Source organism: Bombus huntii, chromosome 1 (genome assembly GCF_024542735.1).
Source record: "Bombus huntii isolate Logan2020A chromosome 1, iyBomHunt1.1, whole genome shotgun sequence".
Taxonomy (NCBI): Eukaryota; Metazoa; Arthropoda; class Insecta; order Hymenoptera; family Apidae; genus Bombus; species Bombus huntii.
The window spans coordinates 13,814,241-13,838,256 of record NC_066238.1 but is presented as its reverse complement, the minus strand read 5'-3'; the positions used below and the strand labels follow the sequence as shown (position 1 = coordinate 13,838,256).

Genomic DNA, 24,016 nt, shown 5'->3' with positions numbered 1-24,016 from the left:
TTTTTTTTTTAATGAATCTTGTTCCTTGCCTCCATGAAGATATTCCTTGCGTATTCGTAAGCATTACGTGCTCGATGAATAGCAGTATTTCACAACTTGTTAAGGTTTCACTGAAACTGGTTTTCTATCAGTGAAAGGAATTCTTCAATACATATTACACGTGGGATTTTAATTGATTACATGTAACATGTTCGTAAATTAAGAATTTTATACAATTGTAAGCAATATAAATTCATAATTACAAATAATATAACAAATAGAAAATTGTAATGTACTACATTACAATATAATTTAAGATAATAAATATAGAAAATTAAAATTTCAATTAAAATTTAAATTTCTGAAAGAAAATAGTTACTTTGCATTAATAAATCTTCTTTTACAATAGTATAATAGAATACAATTTCCATTTTCGAGATTGCTTGACACTAACCTTACCAGATCCGGTCAAATGATCGGTTCCAAAATTTAATTAAAAATTGTACATTCGTTATTTCTTTTGCTCATCTGACTTTATGTAAATTCTTATATTAACAGAAATTGAGAAATTGATTAATCAGATAATATAAGAATTATATAAAGTTAAGTGAATAAAAGAAATAACGATGAATGTACAATTTTAAATTAAATTTGGAAACCGATTATTAGAACGGGCCTGGTAAAATTAGTGTTAATAACTGGTAGCAAAAGATGTACGTAAACCGGGAATATATTATGGGCAATATGCCATTCGATATATAGTTAATAATGACGACTGTCATCTACCAAATTATCACCTATAAAATTGTAATGCGGTGAAAAGAAAGTGAAAACTATACAATAATTAAAGAGCTCATAATAAAGACAATCCTTATCAATTTTTGTCTTTAACTTTTATTCCATATATTCTAGTACCTTATTGTATGCTGAGTTTTACAAAATAATTTTGTATCATATAATTCGCATTATTAGCGATGGTAAATACGTTTATCCATAGCGTTTTTAATTAACGCTAACTTAAAGATCGTATTAAAATGCATCGTTCGATAATACATATCATTAACTACTTATTTTTAACAAAAAACTGGGATAAATTTGCAAAATTTGTTCTAGATGTTTTTGTGCAGTTGCGTATAAATGTACTATGTTCAAGGTGGAGAGAATAATTTTATGTGTAATGTTCCTGAGTATAATTCTGAATGACTGAGTATTTGTATAATCATTAATATTAATAAACAGTTTGTACCTTGCAACTTCTAGTATGAAAAAAACCTGTTGAATTACTTGTTTAAACCTTATGGAACAATAATTGGACTGCAGATTTTTATACAAATTTATATTTTTATACTATACGATATATTATTATACAGGTTGTGCCTACGCTTTTCCGTATAACTTTGCCAACAGATTCTACGAGTGAAATTAAAAAAAAGTATCATATAAACATAAGTTTGAAAATGCTTCGTTAAGAAACTATAACAAAAATTCGAAATAACAACGTATAGATTTTCGTTCGATAGCATAAGAACAGATTGGCAATATTTATCTGATCTGTTTATAGAAGCTGTGTAAATCCTGAGGTCGTTAATATATAAGAGGAATTAATGCAAAAATATTTATAATTTATAAATGAATTATGCTCAATAAAATGCAAGGAAATCAACGAGAAATTTGCAATAAATTCAATATCTGACAAATGCCAAAGCTGTATTTATAAGAATGGACGACACTTTGAAATGGAACTAACGTAGGTATATATCGTCAATTGTTATTTCGAATTTTTGTCATAATTGTATAACAAAGCATTTTTGAGCGTATGTTTATATGATATTCTTACTTATTTTCACTTGTAGATTCTATTGGCAAAGTTATACGGAACAAAGTAAGGATCTCCTGTATATAATACAACTTTAAAGAAATAGAATTTAAATAGAGATTCGTTTCCTACAAATTATAATGAATATGAAGTTATATATATATTATATACATTCTGTCCACTCTTGTATCTTTAAATTTCACATAAATGCATAAAAATCCACAATCCAGTTATTGGCATACATTACATATGTAGGGTACTAATAACATTTCTTTCATATTTTTCTAAAACTGCAGAGTATATTAAAAAATACGATTAGATCGATCATAACCAAAAGAACGTAGCAGGGTTAATTGTGTAAGAGAATACAGGTATAGAAATCCTCCCTTGTTAACTGGCCAGATGCGGTATTGCTTCTGTAGATACCTTTAACCCCACGCGTACGCGTATGTGTGCGCAAAATACTCGTAAAGAAGCGCAATATATTTATAGCTAGAGATAAATATACATTTTGGCAGTGATCCAAATTATCATACGTGCGAGTCCGAAGCGAGTAACGGCCTAACCCTCGTAATAGCAGCACCGTGTCAGTGGTATTAGTGACGTCTATCGACGTTGTGATCGTCGCAACTACCTAGAGAACAAAAATAAGGGAAAAGAAGAAATCAGTGCGTCAGTGAAAAACGTCGAAACATGTAAACGAACCGTGAATGTTAAAAAATAGAGAAACGCTTTGAACAAGTGCACTCGTTACGCCTAGTGATCGGTTACAAGATTACAATTATACTTATGTTGTTCGTTTATTATATTCGTTTAATATGAGACTAGAGGGTTTCCTCGTATTTTGTATCCTCGAAATGAAAGATGTACTCATGAAAAATGCGCTCGAGCATTTTTAACGACGCCTAGGACAAATTTAATCCCACCCGCCTGCTGCATTTGGGTGAACATCGATCAAGTAAGTACTTACACGCTGATCGATATGAAATTGCATAAGATCAAATCGAGTTCGAAATCGGGAGAAAGAGAGAAATCTTGTGTGTGTTCGATTGTTTGAATAAGAGGAGTATTTTATGGAATGCGATTCAAAGTCGGATTAAAGTTTTTAAGAACTGGAACTACATATTGATTCAGCAGAGGCTCCTTCCATAGAAAATATTTGTTTGGAAAGAAAGTAAGTTTAAAAATCGTATTCTATGCGTTAAAATACAATTAGCGATTTTTGTTATGGAATTCGGAAACATAAACTGTTAGAAGCGTGAAGTTTTTTGGGGAGAAGAACATCGATTCGGTGTGGGTTCAATGATTGAAATACGAAGATCTTATTGGATCGATGTTTCTTAATTGGATATATCGATTGTATGAAAACCCCAGCATATATAATAAAGCGATGCAAACTTGTTTTAATCCAATGATTAAGATTGTTTATGACAAAAAATCTGTTAGACGTTGATAATATATTTTCATTTAAGCCAAATGTATACTAAATAATATCGAAATCGAAAAATTTGATACCGAGTGAACATAAAAGAGTAACGAGATTGCACATTCCATATTGATTAATAGACTGCAGACGTTTATGCAAATCCGTACTTTTATCCAAATAATTAAAGAACTGAAACCTGAATAGATATATTTTGTCTACTATCATAACATGTGCTTCACTTTGAATATTTTATATATTGGATTTTTCGGAAGTTCGTAGCGAAATTTATTTAAATTTATTAACAAGTTGAAGATATTGCATATTTATGAAATTAGTACATCGATAAACAATACTTGCACCATATATTTTTATAATTTTCCATCACTACTATTAAATACTTTACCCATTATTTTTTCTAATATAATATACAGAATACAAGAGAATAAATTAACTAGTAAAAACACTATGAATTTTCCAAACAGCCCAATATTTCTTCATATTACGTGCATTCTATAAAGTAAATCTTTTACTTTTCAATGTTCTTTAAATGCATAAATATTCACATTTAGATTTATAGAAGTATTTATTTATTTTTTCCACAAATTTATTATTAGAAATCGGACAAATAATGGCACCGTTGATGGATGAAAGACAATTTGGAACCGCGTCGACACACAGGCTGTAGATTCCATCAAGGTTTCCTAAACGTACATTATAACTATTTGATCTATAAAACATAGTTTCGAGCTGAATTTCATTTATCCCTTGCCAAGTATTTCGCGATTCGTCGAAAACCAAGCCTCACCTTAAGTCTCGTCTTCACTGCTTACGAAACTCTTATTCTCTTATTATATTAATTCAAGGTTTTATTTTTAGGTAAATTCTGCTAGCGTCAATATCGATTGTTCGTTGAGCAAGCCTTTATACCTGTTAGAATTGTGAAAGGCACATCGAAATATATCTGCGCCCCATGTGACGCTTTTGCGAGATATGCTCTGCTGGAAATCGTCGAGATTTCCGATTACCAACCTCGTATATTTCTCACGTAACTCGTTTATGGTGGTACGACACAGTTTATCAGGATCCCTGTGATGAATCACATGTCACCGTTCTTGTTTCTACTCGCTGTCTTACACTTGTACTGTCAGTCATGAATATTAAAACATTAACTGATATTTAATACAAATTATATGTTTTTCACTGTTTTTATCTTTTATGTATCTTATTATAAATCTATTATTTATCAATAATTTAAAATACTGAGTAAAGTAAAATGTGTTAAAATCCTTCAATGAATGTACCTGTCCCAATATTTATGGCTGGCAACGTGTATTAACTATGATTAAAATAAATGGAAAGCAAATTATTTATCTATACTATTAGTACACAAAATCTAATACTTCATATATACATATATGTGTGTGTGTGTGTATGTCATATGTATATGTTGACACCTCGACACTAATGATTTATTTTCTTATTTACAAACAGCACGATACCAGAGTACAAATTCATCGGTTATTTATGTGTAATGAGCTACATCTTGCAACTAGCTATGCACTCTGGAGCTTTAAACCGTTTCGGATATATGTAGACGTACATGTGGCGAAAAATTTGAATCACTTTGAACAGATTTTATATTTAACTCTCTTAAAGATCTTAATAGGTCTTGAATATTTAAAGTTTGGTTAAATCTTGATAGATTTGATAGGTTTCAATGTTTTGAGAGTTTAGAGGTATTCGATATTTTATAGTATACATATAACCATAAACTGAATAATCATCAAGCTTTGAAATGTATTGAGAGTTTCAAGATTTATCAAAATCTTAAAGATCTATAGAAGTTACAAAAAGTATTTGCACAGATCCTTATTTTTAATCAGGTTCTACATCCATTTTCATAGTATTAAGTGTTTATTGTCATATAAAAGCATGTAATTGGTCTAATTAACCAGCGTGTAAATACTTCTTATAACTACTACACTAAGTTCCAATATTCAACATCTACCAAGATCTCCAACTTAAAAGTTTCAAGAATTATAAGAATCATCTTTAAAGTGATTCGAATTATCATACTATTGAAAAACTTGGAATCGTTCCGAACGCTTCCTACTAACCGTCAACCGTAACGTCTCCCTGGACGAGCGAAAATATTCTTGTTCTATCGAAAAACCACTTCTACAAGCATGCATCGCGTTATCTCGCATCATGTAAACTGACGTCGTGTCTAAGTGTCGATTTAACCTATGTGTTGCACTGCACGCGACTAGAAGTATGACATGCCAAACATCTACGATATTTACCTATTGTATAATAGAAAGCTACTAAGTACACTTCCGGACAAACAAATAGCATATAGCACAAATTCGGAAAATTTTATTGAATAACAAGCAGAAATACACAGATATATTTTATTAACTTAAAAGCTAGTTTTTATTAGGTTGTCCGAATATATATGTGTCTTTTCTTTTACAGACCCGTCTTTTACAATGATGCATCTTCATACAAACATGAAACTTAATCTGTCGAACGTTGTGATCCTTATTTTGATAGAATAAAATTGATCATACATAATTCGATAAAATAATATAAAATGGAAAATGTTGTGCATTCATTATTTTCTTATAAAACGAAAGAAACTTTTCGAACGACCTAATATTAATACCACTATATAGTTCTGAAGTGAAAATTGATATCTTTCCTGCAAAATTAGAAATATGACAAGAATACAGTCGGACAAAATGATAGCACATGCTGCAGAAAAAGGAAAATTTACTCAAATTCATTAAAGATATTGTCATGTTAATATTTCGTGGAACTTCCTTTATTTTTTACAACTGCTGTCATTCTTTTTGATGACGATTTGAATAGCTTTTGAAATTGAATTTTTTTTTATTTGAATTGTATATTTTTATAAACTGCTCTTACTGGCTTACCTCGACAATTTTCTATCATATCTAGGTCGGATGACCCGACTGTGCGGTGCGGCCGCGGCATTATTTTGTTGGAATAAGCATTTTTCTCCGCAATACGTACTGTATGTGCTTGTATTTATTGGTTGATCAAGTGAATATACTTTATACTATTCGTTTTTCCAATTAACAGATGTTCGTAAGAAGCAAAGGCTGGGATTTGTCGCAAAGCATTTAAAATAAATTGAAAACTGGAGAAATATTATTTTCACTGACGAGAAAAGATTAATTGATGGTTCAAATAGATGGAAGTATGTATTAGTATCATGATTTACAGACGGAAGAGAAATTTGCAAGTTGTCTACAAATGGGTAAAAACGCAATGATGTGGACCACAATTGGGTATTATGGGAAGACCAAATTGGGTATTATTTATTATGGGAAAAATATTTGTTTTCATTTCAGAACTATATAGTGGTATATTAAAAACTAATTGTTAAGTTAATGAAATATATTTTCGTATTTCTGCTTGTTATTCAATAAAATTTTTCAATTCTGTGCCATGTGTTTCTTATCCGAAAGTGTACGTTTATATTCGAGATCACTTGCATTGTGTTTCGTAACGATTCATATTTCTCGTTTTCACATGTAGAATGCACCACATGTATTCCTCGAAGAAAGGAGATCCCCTCTGTCCACTTGGTTTCCATCCACAAGTGCGATGGCCAACCCGTTGCAAAAGATGCTTCAGGTATTATTTAGTCGCCTATTTCTATCATTGTAAAAGTTATGTATATACAATGGCAACAAGAAATATTTGCACATAGTCTTATTTTCCAATGAAGCAGTTTTTTTACTAAATTTTATCTTCATAATACCAAATTTTTGTAGTATGAAGGTGGTTAAATAATACAAAATTTAATATACTTAGATCTAATTAATTAATATCTAAATAGAATGGTGCAAATACTTTTCGTAGTCACTGCAGTTAAAGAGTAGGAAGAAAAGATATTAGATCTGGCTAAAAAGGCTTGAATAATCATAATAAAAACATGTTTAGAGATTACAAGGAGCACGGAGGCAAGAAAGATAGCTTGAAGGATATCACATCGTCGTCACCTAGTTTATCGTACGAGCAATCTTCAGGCCGGTAAGTGATTAGTATTGCAGATGTTTATGTATTTATGCAAGAGTGCAAGTAGTTGATGTAAAAATATGTGCATATAAATAATGATAATATATGGTAATATATGTGTAATGTAAATGATTAAACCTGGAATACATATTACAACATATAACATGTATTAAAATATGTACATAAAATATTCTATAGAAACGTAAATTTGTTAAATAATTATTTAGAAAGCTGCCACCATTTTGGATTCTGATGATTTTTTAATATATTAGAGAAATCAACATTTTAAAAAACTTTTTCTTTTGTATGTTACCATTGGTCTCTTTTAGTTTTCGAGATATGTAGTTGCAAAAAATCTGTTGGTACCACTACATTGAATTCTACCTCCAATTGTGCGTCCGTGACAGCGTAAGTGCATTGGTTGTCGGCCATTGGTTTATAGATAAACTTCACAGATAAAATGACACTTGACCCAAACATATATAAACTATAAACAAATGATAAGAATTAGGTTTGACTTAGGCGTCATTGTATGTGTGAAGTTTAACTGTGAAGTAAGCGGCAAACAATACTAGCGCTTACGCTGTCATGGACGCACAATTGGAGGTAGAATTCAATGTAGTGGTACCGATAGTTTTTTGCAAATATCTTGGAAATTAAGATCAAATGACGGTTACATATACTACAAAAGCTTATTCAGAATTATGCCGTCAACAACATATTAAAACACCATCGAAATTCAAGATGGCGGCAGCTTATTACCGAAAATCGCATTGAATACAAACCTTTTAACTTAGTTACTATATTCTGGTAATTGTATAACTAAAGATATAACTCCATTTGCAAAATCATAATTTGAGTATATTAAAAATTACACAAGCCTCTTACAATTCATTCAAATGACTACATGATATAATAAGGGAAAAATTCTACTCGTTTAAAATACACACACACACGCGCGCGCGCGCGCACGCATATATGTAGCGTTAGATCACTCTAAAAAAGCGACTGTACGTGTCAAGGTCTCTCAAGAGGGTGACTTGGCGACAAGCTCGATTATAGAGCTATGTGCAGACTACAGACAATGCGAGGGCTACGAGGCAGATCCACGAGGTTGCCTCTGGACGAGCCAATGCCAATGGTTGTCGGCTTTTTGGCGAGATCAAAGGTGCAACTTCAGCTATGTAAATACAGACAGTGATAGTACAAGATATTGCTTCTACCTTGCAGGAACCGGAGCTGGAGCTACACATTTCGTCAAAAAGCCGACAATCACTGGCCCGCCCGGAGGTAGTCTCATGGGTCTGTGTTGCAGACCTCGCACTACCTGTACATAGTTTTAAGGAGTGGATATATAGATTTGAGAGAGCTCTAGGAGCTGCGAATGTTATAATTTCGGAGTTCAGAGTTCGGAGTTTGCAGGAATGCACCCACAACCGATGATCTGACGTCATGTGGTGCGCGTATAGTATAGAGTAGTAAGAATGGTTTAGAAAAATCTGGTCACGGAGTGAGGAAAGTGGCGAACTTCGTGGCGAAAGGACTGACTCAGCACTTATCCCAGAACCTCGAAGGCGAAAAGTCATTTAGCGAAATTTATTCGTAGTATATACATATGCGCAACATATGGAAAATAAGAAACAAAAATAAGCATAGAAAGAGGAAATAATTATTGAAACCATTCACTGAAATTGTGATTATGGACGTATCAAAAGTCGGAGGTTATAACAGGCTGATTTTAATTTCATTTGTATTCGTTAGCCCGTAATTATAGGATCACAGAATGATTATACATATAATATGTACAGGGTGTTTCTAGCAACTAGGACAGATCATAACTCTGACTCAAGTAAAGTTAAAGGAAAATCGCAAAGGAAAATTTTTCACTGTTTAACATTCTCTACCGTGCTAACTAGTTTTTTCGCAGATGCAATTATACTCCTTTTTTAACAGTATAATTTTTTATAAACCATTCGACGCACTTTTTCACAAAAAGATATTGAAGTACTTGGGTCGAAAAATGATTAATTTAAAAGATATTTCAATTGCAATTTCGTAAAACGTTGCATACGAAAAAAAAAGAAAGAACGCGAAGAACACTAAATTTGGTGAAATTCAAATTGAAATTATTTCGTAATAGATTTCAACTTTTTGTCAAACTTCCAATTTTAGATTTTGGAAAAGTAAGCGAGTCCCACTTTTTTTACTTTTTTTACGTTCCCTATAACTAACATAGATATTATTATCAATTCATCTAAAAGGAGTAAATTTTAGCAGCATATGTATTAAAAATTGAGTCTTTTTTAGATGAGTATGCAATGATATGCAATGATATAGATGAATATGCGATGGTAACTATAATCATAATAGCATGAAGCTTAGCTATATCCTATACTTTACAAATTACGAGCAGACGTAATCTTAAAATCGTGGGGCTTCGACAGTTAAAATAATAGAATCTTAAGATACACCGAAACTATCTTCTATCGGAATTCGAGAAACTAACCAGAATCACCAAGGAAAGGTCCGAAAATATAATGACTCCAGGCTCAAAATACCGAAATAGTCTGAGCTGGTCTTTCGATATGATTCTGGGATATAAAACCCATAACTATTTCATGGTGGATTTTAGCTCCAGCCAAAGGCTTTTACAGTTTAAAGGACTCTGATCCAACATTTGTTCTGTCGTTTCATGATCCAATTAATCTGAAATTTTATCCAAAGCTTCATCTAAATTTATTACCTTTATTCTGTTAAATAGATTTTTCACCTCATAATTTTAACTAATGTTTGGTATAAGAGTACGGCAAGTAAATGAAAACCATACGACAAACAAACGCTATTGTACAATAGTTATATAATTATTATAAAAATATAGTATTTAAGATAACAATTGTGGAACTGAGAATATTCAACGAAAAACAGTGTGCAGTAATGCTCTCTAAACACTTCTGATAATGTAACACAAAAATATTTCAGATAAAAGTTGATCTGTATTGGATCAATTACAAATTGCGATAAAATCGTCAAATTTGATTCATAGGAAATTTTAATAGGAGGTTATATCAAATGTTTACAATAACACTTGTGTCGTAGATCTGCCGAGAATGGAAGACGTGGTTGGTCTTCAGCGACAAATTTGGCAAAAGATGACTTTAGAGCAAGCTCAGAGTCATCGTACGCAGCAGCTGGTTGGACTTCGCTCATGGATCTTTCTGCTATCGACAACGAAGAGAGATTGGAAGGTACTTACATATAATAAATATTGCTTTTTATCAAGATTATCGATAAGCGTGTTTTTCTTTGTTGTCAAATTCATCCCGTTATTTGCAGATAGGAGGCCAACCAAGTTACAAATTAAGGAGGTTATAGATAACAGCAATGAGAGCGCCTCAGAAAATGACGTCGAGTTCATAATCCAGGTAAATTTTCGATCGCTGTGAGATTTTGTGAGTTTTAAATGTTGCTTATCGCAATGTTGTAACTTTTATCTTGTTATTACTGGGATTTGTTAATGTATATGTATACATATATGAATAAGAGCTAATTTGGTTTCAATTGAATATTTATTCCTAAATATTTATGCGTTTAAGCTTTAAAAATCAATTAACCTAGTTAAATGACTGTTCCATTTTGTTATCAGTCTATAATAATCATTTATGTGTAACTACGTTGTCGACTTGCTAGAAAAGAGTGAAATATCTTCACTTTTGAAACATTTATAAAAATTTAATCTACAAATAGGTTCTTCATTATAAAACTTGTAATATATAACAATAACAATGTCAAAATTCAAGATAGGATTATTTTAACTCCCTCTTGAATAAGCGATACTGTTAAATAATATTTTATTAGAAACCCTACAAAGCAATTTCCTGAGAAATTTCCTTTTCTTTAATTTATATCATTTTTCTACCAAACTAACGATATACATATAAACAAAAATTTGGAGCTTTTTAACAGAACCATTTTCGTTCAACTTGCTGGAATGTTTTCAATTATTTGTATATGTGTGTACGTTGTACATTTACGACAGCAAATTTAACCACACTTGAGCTTCTCAAGAAGATCTCAATAACTTTGCTCATTGAATGGAACGTTCATCAAAATGTATACACGTGATTACACCACGTAAACAACTTTCTTTTTACCGCTATCAATTCTCACGATGGTTATCACTTAATCTGACTATGTTTACCTTTTAGTGCTTCACGAAAGTTAATAATCGTACATGGAAAAATTGAATTTCCTTGTTGTACATTGCTTTTTCTATTCAGGTGAAGAAGTCGAAGACTGGTTCTTCGAAAAGCAGCGAAAAAAATGGAGAACGACGAATGGCAAGCGAAGAATGGACGGAAAAAGTAACCATAACAGCATTCTTCATTTCGTTTCTAATCTTTCTTACTAATCGGTTTATATACATATATGTAGTACGCTTGTAGCAATAATAATCTTACGATTAGTGCTGTAGATAAGATTGATAATTATCCACACGTGTGTGTGAAAATTAAAGGAATAACGGTGGAATTTTATTATCGTTAGAGCGAGGTAGAACAGTTAAGGCTACAAGTAAGAGAATTGCAAGCGCGATGCGAGAGGGCGGAAAAGGAAAAGAGCGAGATCCTGATGAGGCGATTAGCAACTATGGAAACCATATCGAGTAAAGCTGCACCGAATGAAGTACAGAAATTACAGAAGAAGAATGAAGGTATTACCCATGAAAACTGAATAAATTAATATATAAAAATTAGAAAATATAAATTTTTACAAAATTTATGATAAGAAATGGAGAAATTTTTAGAAATGCTTTTAGAAATTTGATAATATAATAAAAACCAATATTTAACAATTTGAAATTTACAATTTGGAAGTGTTTTTGCTATAGTAAACAGTAAATTATTGTTAATTATTTTCTCCACTGCTAGTTTAATCTATGGACTTTCAATTCTGGATAATTCAATTACTTGAGAAATGATAATAATATTAATAATATTCAGCGCTTACGCAAGAAAAGAACAGTTTATTGACCAAGATAAGGGACCTGGAGAAAGAAGTGAACTCGAAAACGTTTAGAGGAGAACGAGACCGGGAAAAGGATGAGCTACGTTCGAAATTGAAGGCAGCAGAGAATTTATGCGAGAGTTTGATGGATGACAACGAAGATATGAAGAAAGAAATACGGCAATTGGAGGAAGAGATATACGAACTGCAAGATACGTTTAGGTAATTTTACATTTTCTTATCTTTAAATATAAGTACATTTTTTCTATGTGCATGTTTACCGTGGCTTCTTTTTCAGTTCATAATAATTCTCTTTTTATTGTTTAAAACTATGTTTCAAACCTATATACTATCAAAGTAAATGTTTATAATTTAATTATTTTATTGTATGTACCACTGAAGTAAAGTTTTATAAGCTTTCAAGAGAAATTCTCAAGCAAAAAAAAATTCGATTTAACGCCCTGTAATTTCATGCGTAGTGCAATCTTTGTGACATTTTAATGAAAAAAAACAAATAAATTAAATAATTATGAAACGAAGAATAGATATTTGAAGTATAAAATGATCATCGTGTATAGGAAAATAAAGATTCCACTGCATTTTACTAACTGATTTGTTTGAATTCGAATTGATTAACTAATCAGTACAGAAGTTGATTGATCACAACAGCGAATTACGACTCGCCCACCTGTGATCCTTTTCGTGTTTATCAATAACATATATGTCTGTTTGTATTAATAAACGCGACCAATATTGGCACGATACGACACGAGATATTTTCGTACAATATTATCGTGTCATAGAAAAAAACAAAGAAAAAGTTTACCAACTTGGAAGAAACACGAAACCGTGTTCAGAAATGAAAATATCTTGAAGGGGCTCGAAAACAGTGGATTTCCACTTACTGCAGCTGGAACCAGAAGCAGATAAAACAAAGAAACATTCTAAATTGGAATAATCGTTTGAAAGAAATGATCTAAAACAGATAAGATATCAAATGAAATGGTCAGAAAAGTAAATCGAATTTTTTTCATGATTCGCACTCAGGAGGAACGCTTAAGCAAAAGATACAAAATAAAGGAGATATCTAATTAAAGCTGTCGCCTCTACCACGTAATGTCTACGAAGAAAGGACACACAGCCCAAAAATGTTTAGCAAAATGAGCTATCTGAATTGTTGCAGGACGTCAATTTGGACGGAAGATTCCAACACAAGAACGGCACTGTTTTTCGCCAAAAGCTGGATCGAACGTGGACGTTTCATTGCTTGGTAAAATGAGTACATATTTGACCACATTTTATTTTTGACCGTTCGCGAATAAACGCGAGACCCATGTAATGAATCTTAAGAGCAAAGGAACGAGATATATGTATAATGAAATAGCATTTTTAACATAGACAGCAGTAATGTGGAACGTTATACTGTCGTCGAACCCTTTCGATTTTTGTACACTTATCACGCGTACGCTTCCTCCTGCTTACGCCCACCCTGAATGGCATTTCGGCTTCCGTTTGATTAAATGTATACGTGACCAATTAACTCAGGTAAATATAACACGCTACTGAACTTCACGGAACTGGATAATCTATAAAAGAATATGAATAATTACCTATAGATGGAATAAATTATCTAAATTATTTGGAAATTATATAAATGAAAATTAAATATCCTGAAACTTCTGAATACAATAACTTGAATATTCTTTAGAATATCTAGAGTATCGTTTTTGAAAATATTTAGACTTGTCTTAAAATTTGAAATTTGTATATGATGATATCGACCAATTTAGGTAATGGAACGTACTGAATGCCTATAATATTAAAAAATAGATGGAAAATATCCAAAGAAAGATACTGATTATAATATTTATAGAGTGAAACAAATCTCTATTTAGGTTTTATTTCTTTAATTATATTTTAAAAAAATATATAAATTTGCATTAACATCTGCGGTCTAGTAATCATTTTGGGAATTTTTTATTGAATCGATTTTATCCGGTTCCAATATACTATAGTCTTTGGATAGAAATTTCGTCGAGACTCTTAAGAATAGTATTTCGTGTTGTTAAGGGATGAGCAAGCGGACGAACACGTTCGTTTGCGAAAAAGTTTGGAACAGTCGAATAAGAATTGTCGAATCTTATCGTTTAAACTGAGGAAAGTTGAGCGGAAGGTGGAAGAACTAGAAACTGAGAAAGCTACTCTGGAAAAGAAATACGAAGAGGCAAGTTTCCGTATAAAGCTCAAATGAGAAATTAGTAATAAAAATATTTTATTTTAGGTGAAGAAAGTTGAAGAAACGTTGCAAAAGGTTAAAGGAGAATTCCAAAGTAGGCCTCTGAAAAAGGCGACTGAATTTACAACTAAAGTACAATTGAAGAAGATGGTGGAAGAGATGGAAAAAGAAATAGGTTCATTCTAAACTAAAACACTACTTGTATAATGATATTAAGAATAATCTAGAGATAAAATATAAATATCTTAATTATTAAAAAAAATATCTAAAAAAATTTATCTTAATTCACCATCTTAATCATAATATTAAATAAACGAATTGTATTCTTTAGGAGATATGATGACTGTCTTCACGAATATTTCTGATGGCAAAGAGGTGGACATTCAGGACATGAAAATCAAGGATAACCACGGGAAATACGACAAACTCTCAAAGGAGCATGAATTACTTAAGGAAAAGCTCGATTCTGTTATGAAAGAGTTGTTAGATGAGAAAGAAAAGAAGAAATTCAGTACTAAAGTCGAGGAAAAAAATATGGATTTGCAAAACAGTAAGTATTTCGATTATTTTAAACATACTTTTCCTATTAACGTGTTCGTATTAACGTATTGAATAAGTCACGTGTAGTAAATCTATTCTGGTATGAAATACTTTAGCAAAAAAGAAATTGGAGGAGGCAGTGACATTGAGAGAAAACGAAAGGAAGACATGGGACCAGGAGAAGACAGCACTGCTCGAGGAAAAAGAGAAGCTAAAATCGAAGCTTCTCTCTCTATCCGCAGAGAAACTTAAAGTGTATAACGAAACTGTACAATTGAAAAAGGATCTAGGTAAAAAAGTTATCATAAATAAAATACTGAATTTTTCTATCAATAACAATTATTTTCTTAATTAATCTTTTTTCTTTTTTCCAACTTTTGTATAGAAACAGCCAAGACATCAGAGAACGAAGGTGCAAAGTTGGAGAAAACGATAAACGATCTGAAGAAAGAATTGCTTTTGGAAAAAGATAAATCGAAGAAGCTACAAGATGATTTGTCAGGATATACGGAACGAGAATCGAAAATGAAACAATCAATGACATCAGTAACTACCTTTTTAGATAAAAATTACATTAATTAAATAATTAAAAACGCCATTAATACAGATATTAACATAATATTATAATGCAGGTTGAACAAACAAAGACTAAGCTCGATACTGAGTTAAAACGCTTGAAGAAGGAATTAGAAAACACAAAAACCTCCAATTCCACGAAAATAAATGATCTGACTAGGGAGGTCTCGGAATTAAAGAAAGAAAAGGAAAAATTGTTATCTCAAGTCGATCAAGAGAAAGAATCAAAGGAGAGTGAAGTAGCTACCTTGAAAAAGAAGATCAGTGCATTGGAGAAAACAGGATTGAACACGAAACGGATGAATGAATTGAGGCAGACGTACAATGAAAAAATTCTGAGTAAGTTACTTCACTATGGCGACACGAGAAACATCAGAAAAGTCTACATAAGATAACAGTGGCCTATATTTTAGATTTGGAGAACGAGCTCAAGAAAGGACAACTGGAATATGATAATCTGAATGACAAATACAAGGAATTGACGAATTTGAAAAAGCAATTGGATTTGGATAATGAGTCGCTTAATAGGTAATGGGTAATACGCTTAATTAATTACAATGAAACAAAGTATTTTTAATTATTTCTATATCATATCTAAATATAGCAAATTACGAGAGCAAAATATAGAGCTGATAGGTATTCGTAGAGAATTGGAATCAATGCGACAATCAATGAAAATAAAAGAAAGCGAATGGCGATCAGAGAGATCAGCTCTAGAAGTGAGTATAAAATAATATAATTAACTATTATATCCGCGATTTTAAAATCTATTTTGAAGAATACTACAATTTTCTTTAATTAATTGTAAAAAATTATCTTTAATATAAATTTCCAGAATCGTATACGAGAGAGTGAGCTGCCAAACAAAGCATTGATAACAGATTTGAATAATGACATAAGCAATTTGAAGAAAGAAAACAATACATTAGTAACGCGATTAGAAGATTTAAGAAAAGCGGTAAGAAAATTAAGTTATACATATTTGTTTAACAGCATAAATTATGTAATAAGTTTTGTTTTAAAATATATACTTTGCAGAACGACGACCTTTCTGACAAACTGAAGGACTATGAAGCAGTATCAAAGATCCATCAAGCTCTGACACCAGACACAACAGCTTTGGAGTCGGAGATACGAAAATTGAAAAACGCCCTTGAAAACATGGAGAAAGCGAAGAAAGCTGATTTAGCTCAATGCAAAATGCGTTATGAGCATAGAATCACTGCTATCAACGATGAAATTCAAGCTATTCAAAATCAATTGTCTAGGTACAAACGCGAGCGCGATACATATAAACATATGTTAGAAGGTGCTCAAAAAACTATCGCAGAATTAAAGTCTGCTAGAGGTAGACAGTCGAACGCATCTTCTGGAAAATCTGACGAGGTTGGTTATTTTTAATCTTTTTCTTTTTACCCACCAACATTACGCTCACTTCCCTGGATCTATTTGTATATTACATCAAGAGTGATTACTTTTAACTCAATTTAAAAGTAATCCTTACATTTTTATTTATACAACATTTCTCATTTTTTAGGAAGAGGAAGTATCTGGTGCCAGTAAATTGGTTCTAGAAACGCAGATTAATAGCTTGGAAGACGAGCTTTCTGAAGCGAGATTAGAAGCATCCAGATTGAAAGCTGAATTGGTATCCGAAAAGTCAGCGAGTCATGTTAAAGTATCTGAACTGCAGTCGCGAATTAACGAGGTATTTAAATGTTTTCTCCAGTAACTTATCAATGATTTAAAATACATTTGCACACTATTCGTTTTTCTTTTTATGTTTATCTTGTAATTTTAGCTCGAAGAAGAGAAAGTGCTCACTAGTGGTAGAACGAAGATTCCAGGACTGAAAGTTCGTATGGAGTTAGCGTGGCAAAAAGAAAGAGAGGAGCATCAGAGATTATTGCAAGAGACCGCTACACTGGCGAGGGATTTGCGACAAACTCTATTCGAAGTACATGTTAAACTAGAATTAATGTTATTAACATAAAGAGCCTAAACAAATGATGTTTTTGTAGATTGAAAGAGAACGTTCCAAGGAAAGGCTGGAGAATAAGAGACGGCAAGATCAATTGAAAAAGGTGTACGATGAAGAGAAAGAAGAAAGCAAGAAGAAATTGTTAGAGGTAAATAAAAGGACCAATATAAAATTTTGGATTGTCATTCTGTTTCCTTCCGATTCTGAGTTGTTTGAAAATATTAATTTTTTCAGTTACAATGCGATTTGCTCGAATTAAGGGACGCTCACGCAAAATTAAGGACCAGTAACGAAAAAATGAGACGCGAAAAGGAACGTCACGAGAAGGAGAGAGAAGAACTCAAAGATGTAATACTGAAGAAATGTAAACAAGAACAGATTGAATTACGAAATCTGAATGTATTGATGCAACAAGTCAATGACTTGATGAAACTTTTCCCCGAATTGAACGGTATAGCAGAAAATGGAACTGCAAATACTTATACACCGACTCCACCAAGACGATTAAAGGTATATTAAATTTACAAATTCAATAAAAAAAATAAGTAAACTAAATCAATATGATAAATAATTATTTTCGTAATATAGGGACCAAAATCTAGGGAATCATCGCCACTGTCGGATTCGAGAAGCGATATAAGAGGTAATCATTAATATTATTAAATATTTCAATCTTTAAATCAATAATGTCAAACTTATTAATAGGTTCAAATTCCCAATTTATTGAGAGAACAGAAAAATTAGAGTATACCGTTAAAAAATTAATGGATGTGGCAAAAGAACTGAAAGAATCGAAGAAATCTGCGGACGAAGTAAATACAACACGATTGAAGAAACTTGGCAAGAGGTATTTATTACTAACAGTGACCATTTGTTTTCTTTAATGAAAACCTAGATACTCATATACAGTAAATCAATTTTATAGATCAACATCCGTGGAAAGTGACCCGGGGAAAGGTATAACAACATCTCGTTCGAAACCACGTTTGAAGAGAAAGAGTTTATCTTTAGAACAGACATCAGTACGAAATGAAGAAGTATGTTATAGTTCTAATGCTGTTAAGTTTTCGATAATAGATATATTAAAAAGATATTAACATTTATTCATTCATAATTGTATAGTCACGCATTTGGGGCACTGATAGCAACATGTCCAGTTTGCAATCATTAGAAAGTTCAGACGCTGAAGGACGAGCACAAAGTTTGCAGAGAGATTCCAGTGTTGACAGGTAATTCGATAATCATCCCCTCAATTTTGTTTGTTTCCTAATGCATAATTTGAATATTTATTGACTAAGAACATCAGGAAAAAAACAAGCTAATAATTAAATTTCTTATAATACATAGTCGCCTCTCTACCGGTTCTACTAAAAGCGAAATGTTGGAGCGAGAAAAAAAGCATAGTAAAGGTATAATAAAAAAGATTACAACTAAATTGACTAAATCAGCCAGTGTGGATGATCCAAATATTTCTATGGATCTTTCTCTTCAAGTAAGTAAACAACGCCATTATTTGTTTAAAAGAGACTATTATACCAATAACTTTAAAATTATTTCCTTTTTTATTGTTGCAGACATCGGGATCTGAAACAAGCATCAATGAGAAGACTGAAAAGAAAAATCTAAAGAAAAAATTAACAGACATGTTCAAAAGAGGATCAAGAAGCAGCAGGTATGTTTCTATTTAAAACAAAAATTAAAAAATTAAATAGTGAGAAAAATCTACTATATTTTAAACGGGCATTGTTAATAATTGATGGAATTATAGAAAAGCTTTAAGTTCGAACATATTTTTAAAAATATCATTTCTAGAATGTTAAAAAAGGTAAATAAATAATAAATTATAATAATATATGTACATATATATGTATATACGAATTACTTGGGAGAAATTAACTCTGAAATTGGAGTCAGTGGTAGAAAATTTTAATTGAATAAAATCGTAACGATGTTCTTATATTTTCAGTGTAGAGAAGAAGATAAGTTCTACGAATCATAGTAGGCCAGCATCGAGAAACTCTACAACGTCGAACAAATAATTCGATTATAAATTCCGAGGAAAATATGTCATTATAGATACTATACTATTATTCAATTGTAATGACAACAAATAATTCTGAACACCGAATAATACAGAAATAAGGGTTTGCTCACTCGTGTGTATTAGAACATATACAAAAAAAGAACACAACAAAAGGATGTACATATATGTATTCATGTATGTACATATCGACATCCCTTTACTCTCTTAATATCAGATTTGCACAAGCATTTTCAAATACTTCATTAAATATATACAAGGCACCATACTATGATGCAAATAAAATGAAACGTACAATAAATAATCAATGGATATATTTGCTCCATCGACATCTTCTTCATGTAATTCCTTCGCTATTCCAATTATTTCCTATGTCACGAGCCACGCTTTTCTTTCTTTGATTTCCGCTTATGTTTCGAACTTTTGTGTTCTCTGTGTTTGTGCTTTTTCTTTTCCTTTTTAGACTTCTTCACTTTCTCCACCCATACACCAGAAACTTTAGAGTCTACTTTAAGTTGTGGTACTACAACACTTCTAGACACAGGCTTCAAAGCTTGCGAACTGGACGCTTCTGGGGTTGCATTTTCAGATTTTAATAATCTCGAAGGAAGAGCAGGTCCATACACATCCAATAATAATTGAGCCTCTGTGGGATTGAAATTAGAATCATCTTCTTTGGGTTCAATCCCTAATTCAGGATCTACTATGTTTATGTCTTTTTCTTTACTTGTTGTTTCATTTGATTGCATACTACTTTTTGTATTAGTAACTAAGCTATCGAGATCCACCTTTGCAAAAATTCCTCTAGGTGGAGAGGTGTTTCTATTTACATTTACTTCGCTTGGAACTTTACCAATCAAAACAGACTTCACGGCTTCACTGTCTAAGCTTTCATCTGGCTCGGAATCAGATTCCTCGCTACTGCTTAAAAAAATTGCTTTAAAAAGATCCTTCTTCTCTTCTGATTTACTTTTTGATGTAGGTTTCGTTGTAGTATTGATATCTTCTTCAGTTTTATTCTGTTGATCTATAGTCTCTGTTATTCTATTTGAATCAAAGTTATTGTCCAGATTTTGTTTGTCTTCGAATATTGTCGATGACGTTTCTGGAACTTCTTTTCCAAAAACTTTCTCATAAGAAACTTCGAAATTTCTCATTTTCTCTGACACAGGTTCGAAAATTTGATGATTATAAAAAGATATATTATTACTCATTTTAATGTTGGAATCCGTATTGTTAATAGCGCCTTTTTCTGTATTGTCAATAATGTTTTGGCCTGTATTTTCAATACTGCTTTTGTCTTTTGACGATGTACTTGCTTCATTTACTTCTTGCGACGCTCGCAAAAACTTCGTAGAATTATTCCAATCAAAGGAATCGAAAATGGAAAACCTTGTTGACCTTTTCTGCATCTCAGGTTGAGCACAACCAACTTTTGGCTCTGGAATATTGAATCTCTTACAAACTATGCTCGCTGGCTTCCATTCCATTCGTTCCCGAGTTAATTTCCCGAACATTTTCATTTTTACAGCTTGTTTCATTTCATCCTCCTGGCTAAATTTTGCAGAAATATTTGAACTCGTGGAATCAGAAGGACTTGTAAATTTACTCCCAGTATATTCATTTGTTGGTTGCCCAACCAGTTTTACTGCTTGTTCAAATTCAATTCGTTCATGTTCTCTTTCCCATTCTGTCATAGATAATGGCTGTATACTTTCAAGCTTATTTTTCTCTCCTTCTTTTACGAAAAGTAAATATTGTTCAAATCGTCTTTGTTTATCAGAATCAGAAAAATATGGTTTCACATTGCTATTCTTCACAGAATCATCTTGATCCAATTTACTTTGTCCCTCAAAAGTCAAGGAGGAATCTTTAAATTCTTCTAATCTCTTTAAACTTCCATCAGAATTTTTACTGGGTCCAACGACACCTCCTTTAACAAAACTTTGTGCGTTCAATTTTTCCATCCACGATACAGCTGCCTTAGCTTGTAGATTTTCTTCTTTCTGTTTTTCTTCCGTTTGTTGCTTCCAACGTAAATTTAACGTCTTTGAAATGATATTGGAAGCAACTGATGGTACCAAATCTGAATGCGTTTCGGATGTCTTTTTCACATTGCATGTATCTTCCAATATTTTGGCTCTATCCGCGGCTGTGAGATCTTTGCGCTTTCCATTCTCTGTTCTACGAGAAACATTATCAATCGGAGGATAAAATCTGCTCTTCCTAACTGTATGTACTGGTACAAAATTCTTAGGCAATTCCGGAGGTGGAAAAACCTTTTTCAATTCTAATTTATTTTCTGCCAATACAAAGCCTTCTAAACAGTTGTAGCTTAAATTTCTCGAACTACTATCCTCAGACCATCTTGTTTTGATTTTCCGTTCAGGACCTAAGGAAAAGTCGTAACGTGACATATCTTCTCTCTCGTATATATCTTCATCATCGGCTTCGAATGCGCCAACTCCAAATGCTTGTCCATGTATCGATAATTTTTTGTTCTTATCCTGAATGCTAAATGCTGGAGTTTCAAATAAATTTACATGTCCAGACAATATGGTTCTTCTATCTAAACCACTGTATCCTATGCCAAAATAATTATCTTTTGGGTTACATCTGTAGAAATGAAGCAAAGTTAATATATGTATCTTATTTTGCTTATCAAAATTATATACAACATTTTGAATTTACCTAAATGGCTCATAGTCATCAGGTGCAAATGTAACATTCTGATAATCATCTTCTGAATCATCAGAGCTATTTTCTGAACTTGCCTTCCTAGATCCTTGCTGCATATGTTTTAGCTTCTCATTCCTTTTTTCAATTTTAGCTTTCTCCTTTTTTGTAAGTCTTGATCCTACTCCCTGACCTGGTCTCCACCCCATCTTCTTTAGTAACATAATACCAACTGTTTCCCTATTATATCAAACATGTATTATTGGTATTAATATGATATAAAAAAAGCAAAGGAACACTTACTTTACTGGCTTCAAAAGCTCCTTCAATACTGGAGTACCAGGAATAGGACCACTGCTGTCACGAGTGATTCTCTCACGTTTTGTACCTCTTCGACCACATTCCATATAATCCTCTGTAGCACGAATCCCTGTTGGTGCAATTCCAAATTCACTTGTATCCTCCTCATCCATAAAATCTTCTGGACGCTGAGTAATACTTCCAGCTTTGCTACTTCTAGAAGATTTAAATCGTTGTGGTCTCCAGCCATCTCTTGTACCAACAGTATTAAAGTATCCAGCAGAGAAACCACCCGTAAATGCACCATGAAATCTACGTCTACCTTGTGCATCATATGCATATTGATCTTCAATCATCATTGGTTTCTTCCTTGGTACATTATCTACAATAATTGCATGTGAAAATAAAATACTGTACTATCAATATTTTATTTTTATATCTTCCAAAATATCTTTACTAACCTTCATCAATTGGTTCAAGAGGGATTCCAAAAGTAACATAATTTTCGTTCTCAGAATCACTCATTTTTTCAATATCTAATAGTCAATTTTTAACATTTAATGGTAGAACTTATTCTTCGTTCATAGCGTGTCTAACTGTCAAGAGTAATTCATGTGAGGTTAGAAAATATATACACAACGAATGTATTGTTCCTTTAATTTTCAATTAACTTTGTGTCGTCTCATTCTAATAGAATATATATGTACTTAAAACAGACTATATACTGATAAAATACAAATAAAATAAGATATTTAGAAAATACATCAATGTTTTTGAACCAACTAACTGATCTGTACTTCATTCAACGAGTTGAGTCATAAGAAGTAAACACAATTGGTCACGTGATCAGATATTCTAATTATATTAGTGGATAATACGGTCATATATACAGAAATGAGTAGATTCGCTCCATGGACATAGAAATATATTCCTAGATCTTTCATCATCTCTGATGTAGGCAATATATAGTCTTAAACTGTAATATGGGCTACGATCACATAAGTATTGCTTACTGCACACTCCTAAACTGGAAACACTAACGAAACCGTCTGTTTTTTGAATCGAGAAATATCAAAATGGATGGTAAGAGGTTTCGTCCTACGCATGATAACGCTATATATATATACATAGATATTATGAATAACTCCTCAATCGTCTCTGTCTGTTTCGCAGAATGAAATCTATTCTTGCCTTCCATCTTGATCTTTTTTCAACACGAATTGATTGGTCGTCCAACTGGATGGTCTTTCCTAGCGATTCCGTGGACCAGAGTATTAACTGGACAGATTATAGTTTAGTTATTTTAATCTTTTTTTCTGGCTGTCATGTTATGTTGGTAACAAATACTTTAACCAATGATAATCTAGTTCATAGGAACTTTCTAGGCAAAGTTAGTG

General features: G+C 32.1%; 2 protein-coding genes across 8 annotated transcripts; one reads left to right on the top strand and one right to left on the bottom strand.

Moving 5' to 3' along the window:
• The first annotated feature begins 136 nt into the window (after window positions 1-136).
• LOC126869016 (trichohyalin-like) lies at window positions 137-19,755 on the top strand. Of its 6 annotated transcripts, XM_050625098.1 has the most exons (31): window positions 137-2,753; window positions 3,836-3,928; window positions 4,098-4,283; window positions 6,786-6,884; window positions 7,194-7,283; window positions 10,365-10,513; window positions 10,602-10,690; window positions 11,546-11,629; window positions 11,811-11,976; window positions 12,266-12,491; window positions 14,340-14,493; window positions 14,551-14,680; window positions 14,837-15,055; window positions 15,162-15,335; window positions 15,431-15,591; window positions 15,678-15,960; window positions 16,020-16,149; window positions 16,226-16,340; window positions 16,457-16,579; window positions 16,660-17,007; window positions 17,159-17,329; window positions 17,423-17,578; window positions 17,643-17,750; window positions 17,837-18,112; window positions 18,191-18,245; window positions 18,308-18,449; window positions 18,528-18,639; window positions 18,725-18,831; window positions 18,950-19,094; window positions 19,177-19,274; window positions 19,569-19,755. In XM_050625098.1, the coding sequence occupies exons 4-31, from the start codon at window positions 6,787-6,789 to the stop codon at window positions 19,639-19,641; spliced, it is 4,182 nt and encodes a 1,393-aa protein (XP_050481055.1). In that variant the 5' UTR covers window positions 137-2,753; window positions 3,836-3,928; window positions 4,098-4,283; window position 6,786; the 3' UTR covers window positions 19,642-19,755. The 6 variants fall into 6 exon arrangements, with proteins under 6 accessions (XP_050481055.1, XP_050481074.1, XP_050481045.1 ...); XM_050625117.1 differs by lacking the exon at window positions 3,836-3,928 and having other exon boundaries at window positions 16,035-16,149; XM_050625088.1 differs by lacking the exon at window positions 3,836-3,928.
• LOC126869160 (G patch domain-containing protein 1 homolog) lies at window positions 19,742-23,754 on the bottom strand. 2 transcript variants are annotated; one of them, XM_050625361.1, is made up of 5 exons: window positions 23,633-23,754; window positions 23,081-23,215; window positions 22,623-23,001; window positions 22,335-22,559; window positions 19,742-22,259 (listed from the first exon to the last, which is right to left on the bottom strand). In XM_050625361.1, exons 2-5 carry the CDS (start codon window positions 23,142-23,144, stop codon window positions 20,018-20,020), a joined length of 2,910 nt encoding a protein of 969 aa, XP_050481318.1. In that variant the 5' UTR covers window positions 23,145-23,215; window positions 23,633-23,754; the 3' UTR covers window positions 19,742-20,017. The 2 variants fall into 2 exon arrangements, with proteins under 2 accessions (XP_050481318.1, XP_050481308.1); XM_050625351.1 differs by having other exon boundaries at window positions 23,510-23,650.
• Between the last annotated feature and the right edge of the window lie 262 nt (window positions 23,755-24,016).

What these genes read in the sequence shown, in the direction of transcription:
- LOC126869016 (XM_050625107.1), top strand. Translation starts at nt 6,787, where the DNA reads ATGCACCACATGTATTCCTCGAAGAAAGGAGATCCCCTCTGTCCACTT. An exon ending in CAACGAAGAGAGATTGGAAG is followed by an intron (nt 10,514 to 10,601) that starts GTACTTACATAT and finishes CGTTATTTGCAG; the next exon opens with ATAGGAGGCCAACCAAGTTA. An exon ending in AGAGATGGAAAAAGAAATAG is followed by an intron (nt 14,681 to 14,836) that starts GTTCATTCTAAA and finishes TGTATTCTTTAG; the next exon opens with GAGATATGATGACTGTCTTC.
- LOC126869160 (XM_050625361.1), bottom strand. Translation starts at nt 23,144, where the DNA reads ATGAGTGATTCTGAGAACGAAAATTATGTTACTTTTGGAATCCCTCTT. An exon ending in GAGCTTTTGAAGCCAGTAAA is followed by an intron (nt 22,560 to 22,622) that starts GTAAGTGTTCCT and finishes TTGATATAATAG; the next exon opens with GGAAACAGTTGGTATTATGT. An exon ending in GATGACTATGAGCCATTTAG is followed by an intron (nt 22,260 to 22,334) that starts GTAAATTCAAAA and finishes TCATTTCTACAG; the next exon opens with ATGTAACCCAAAAGATAATT.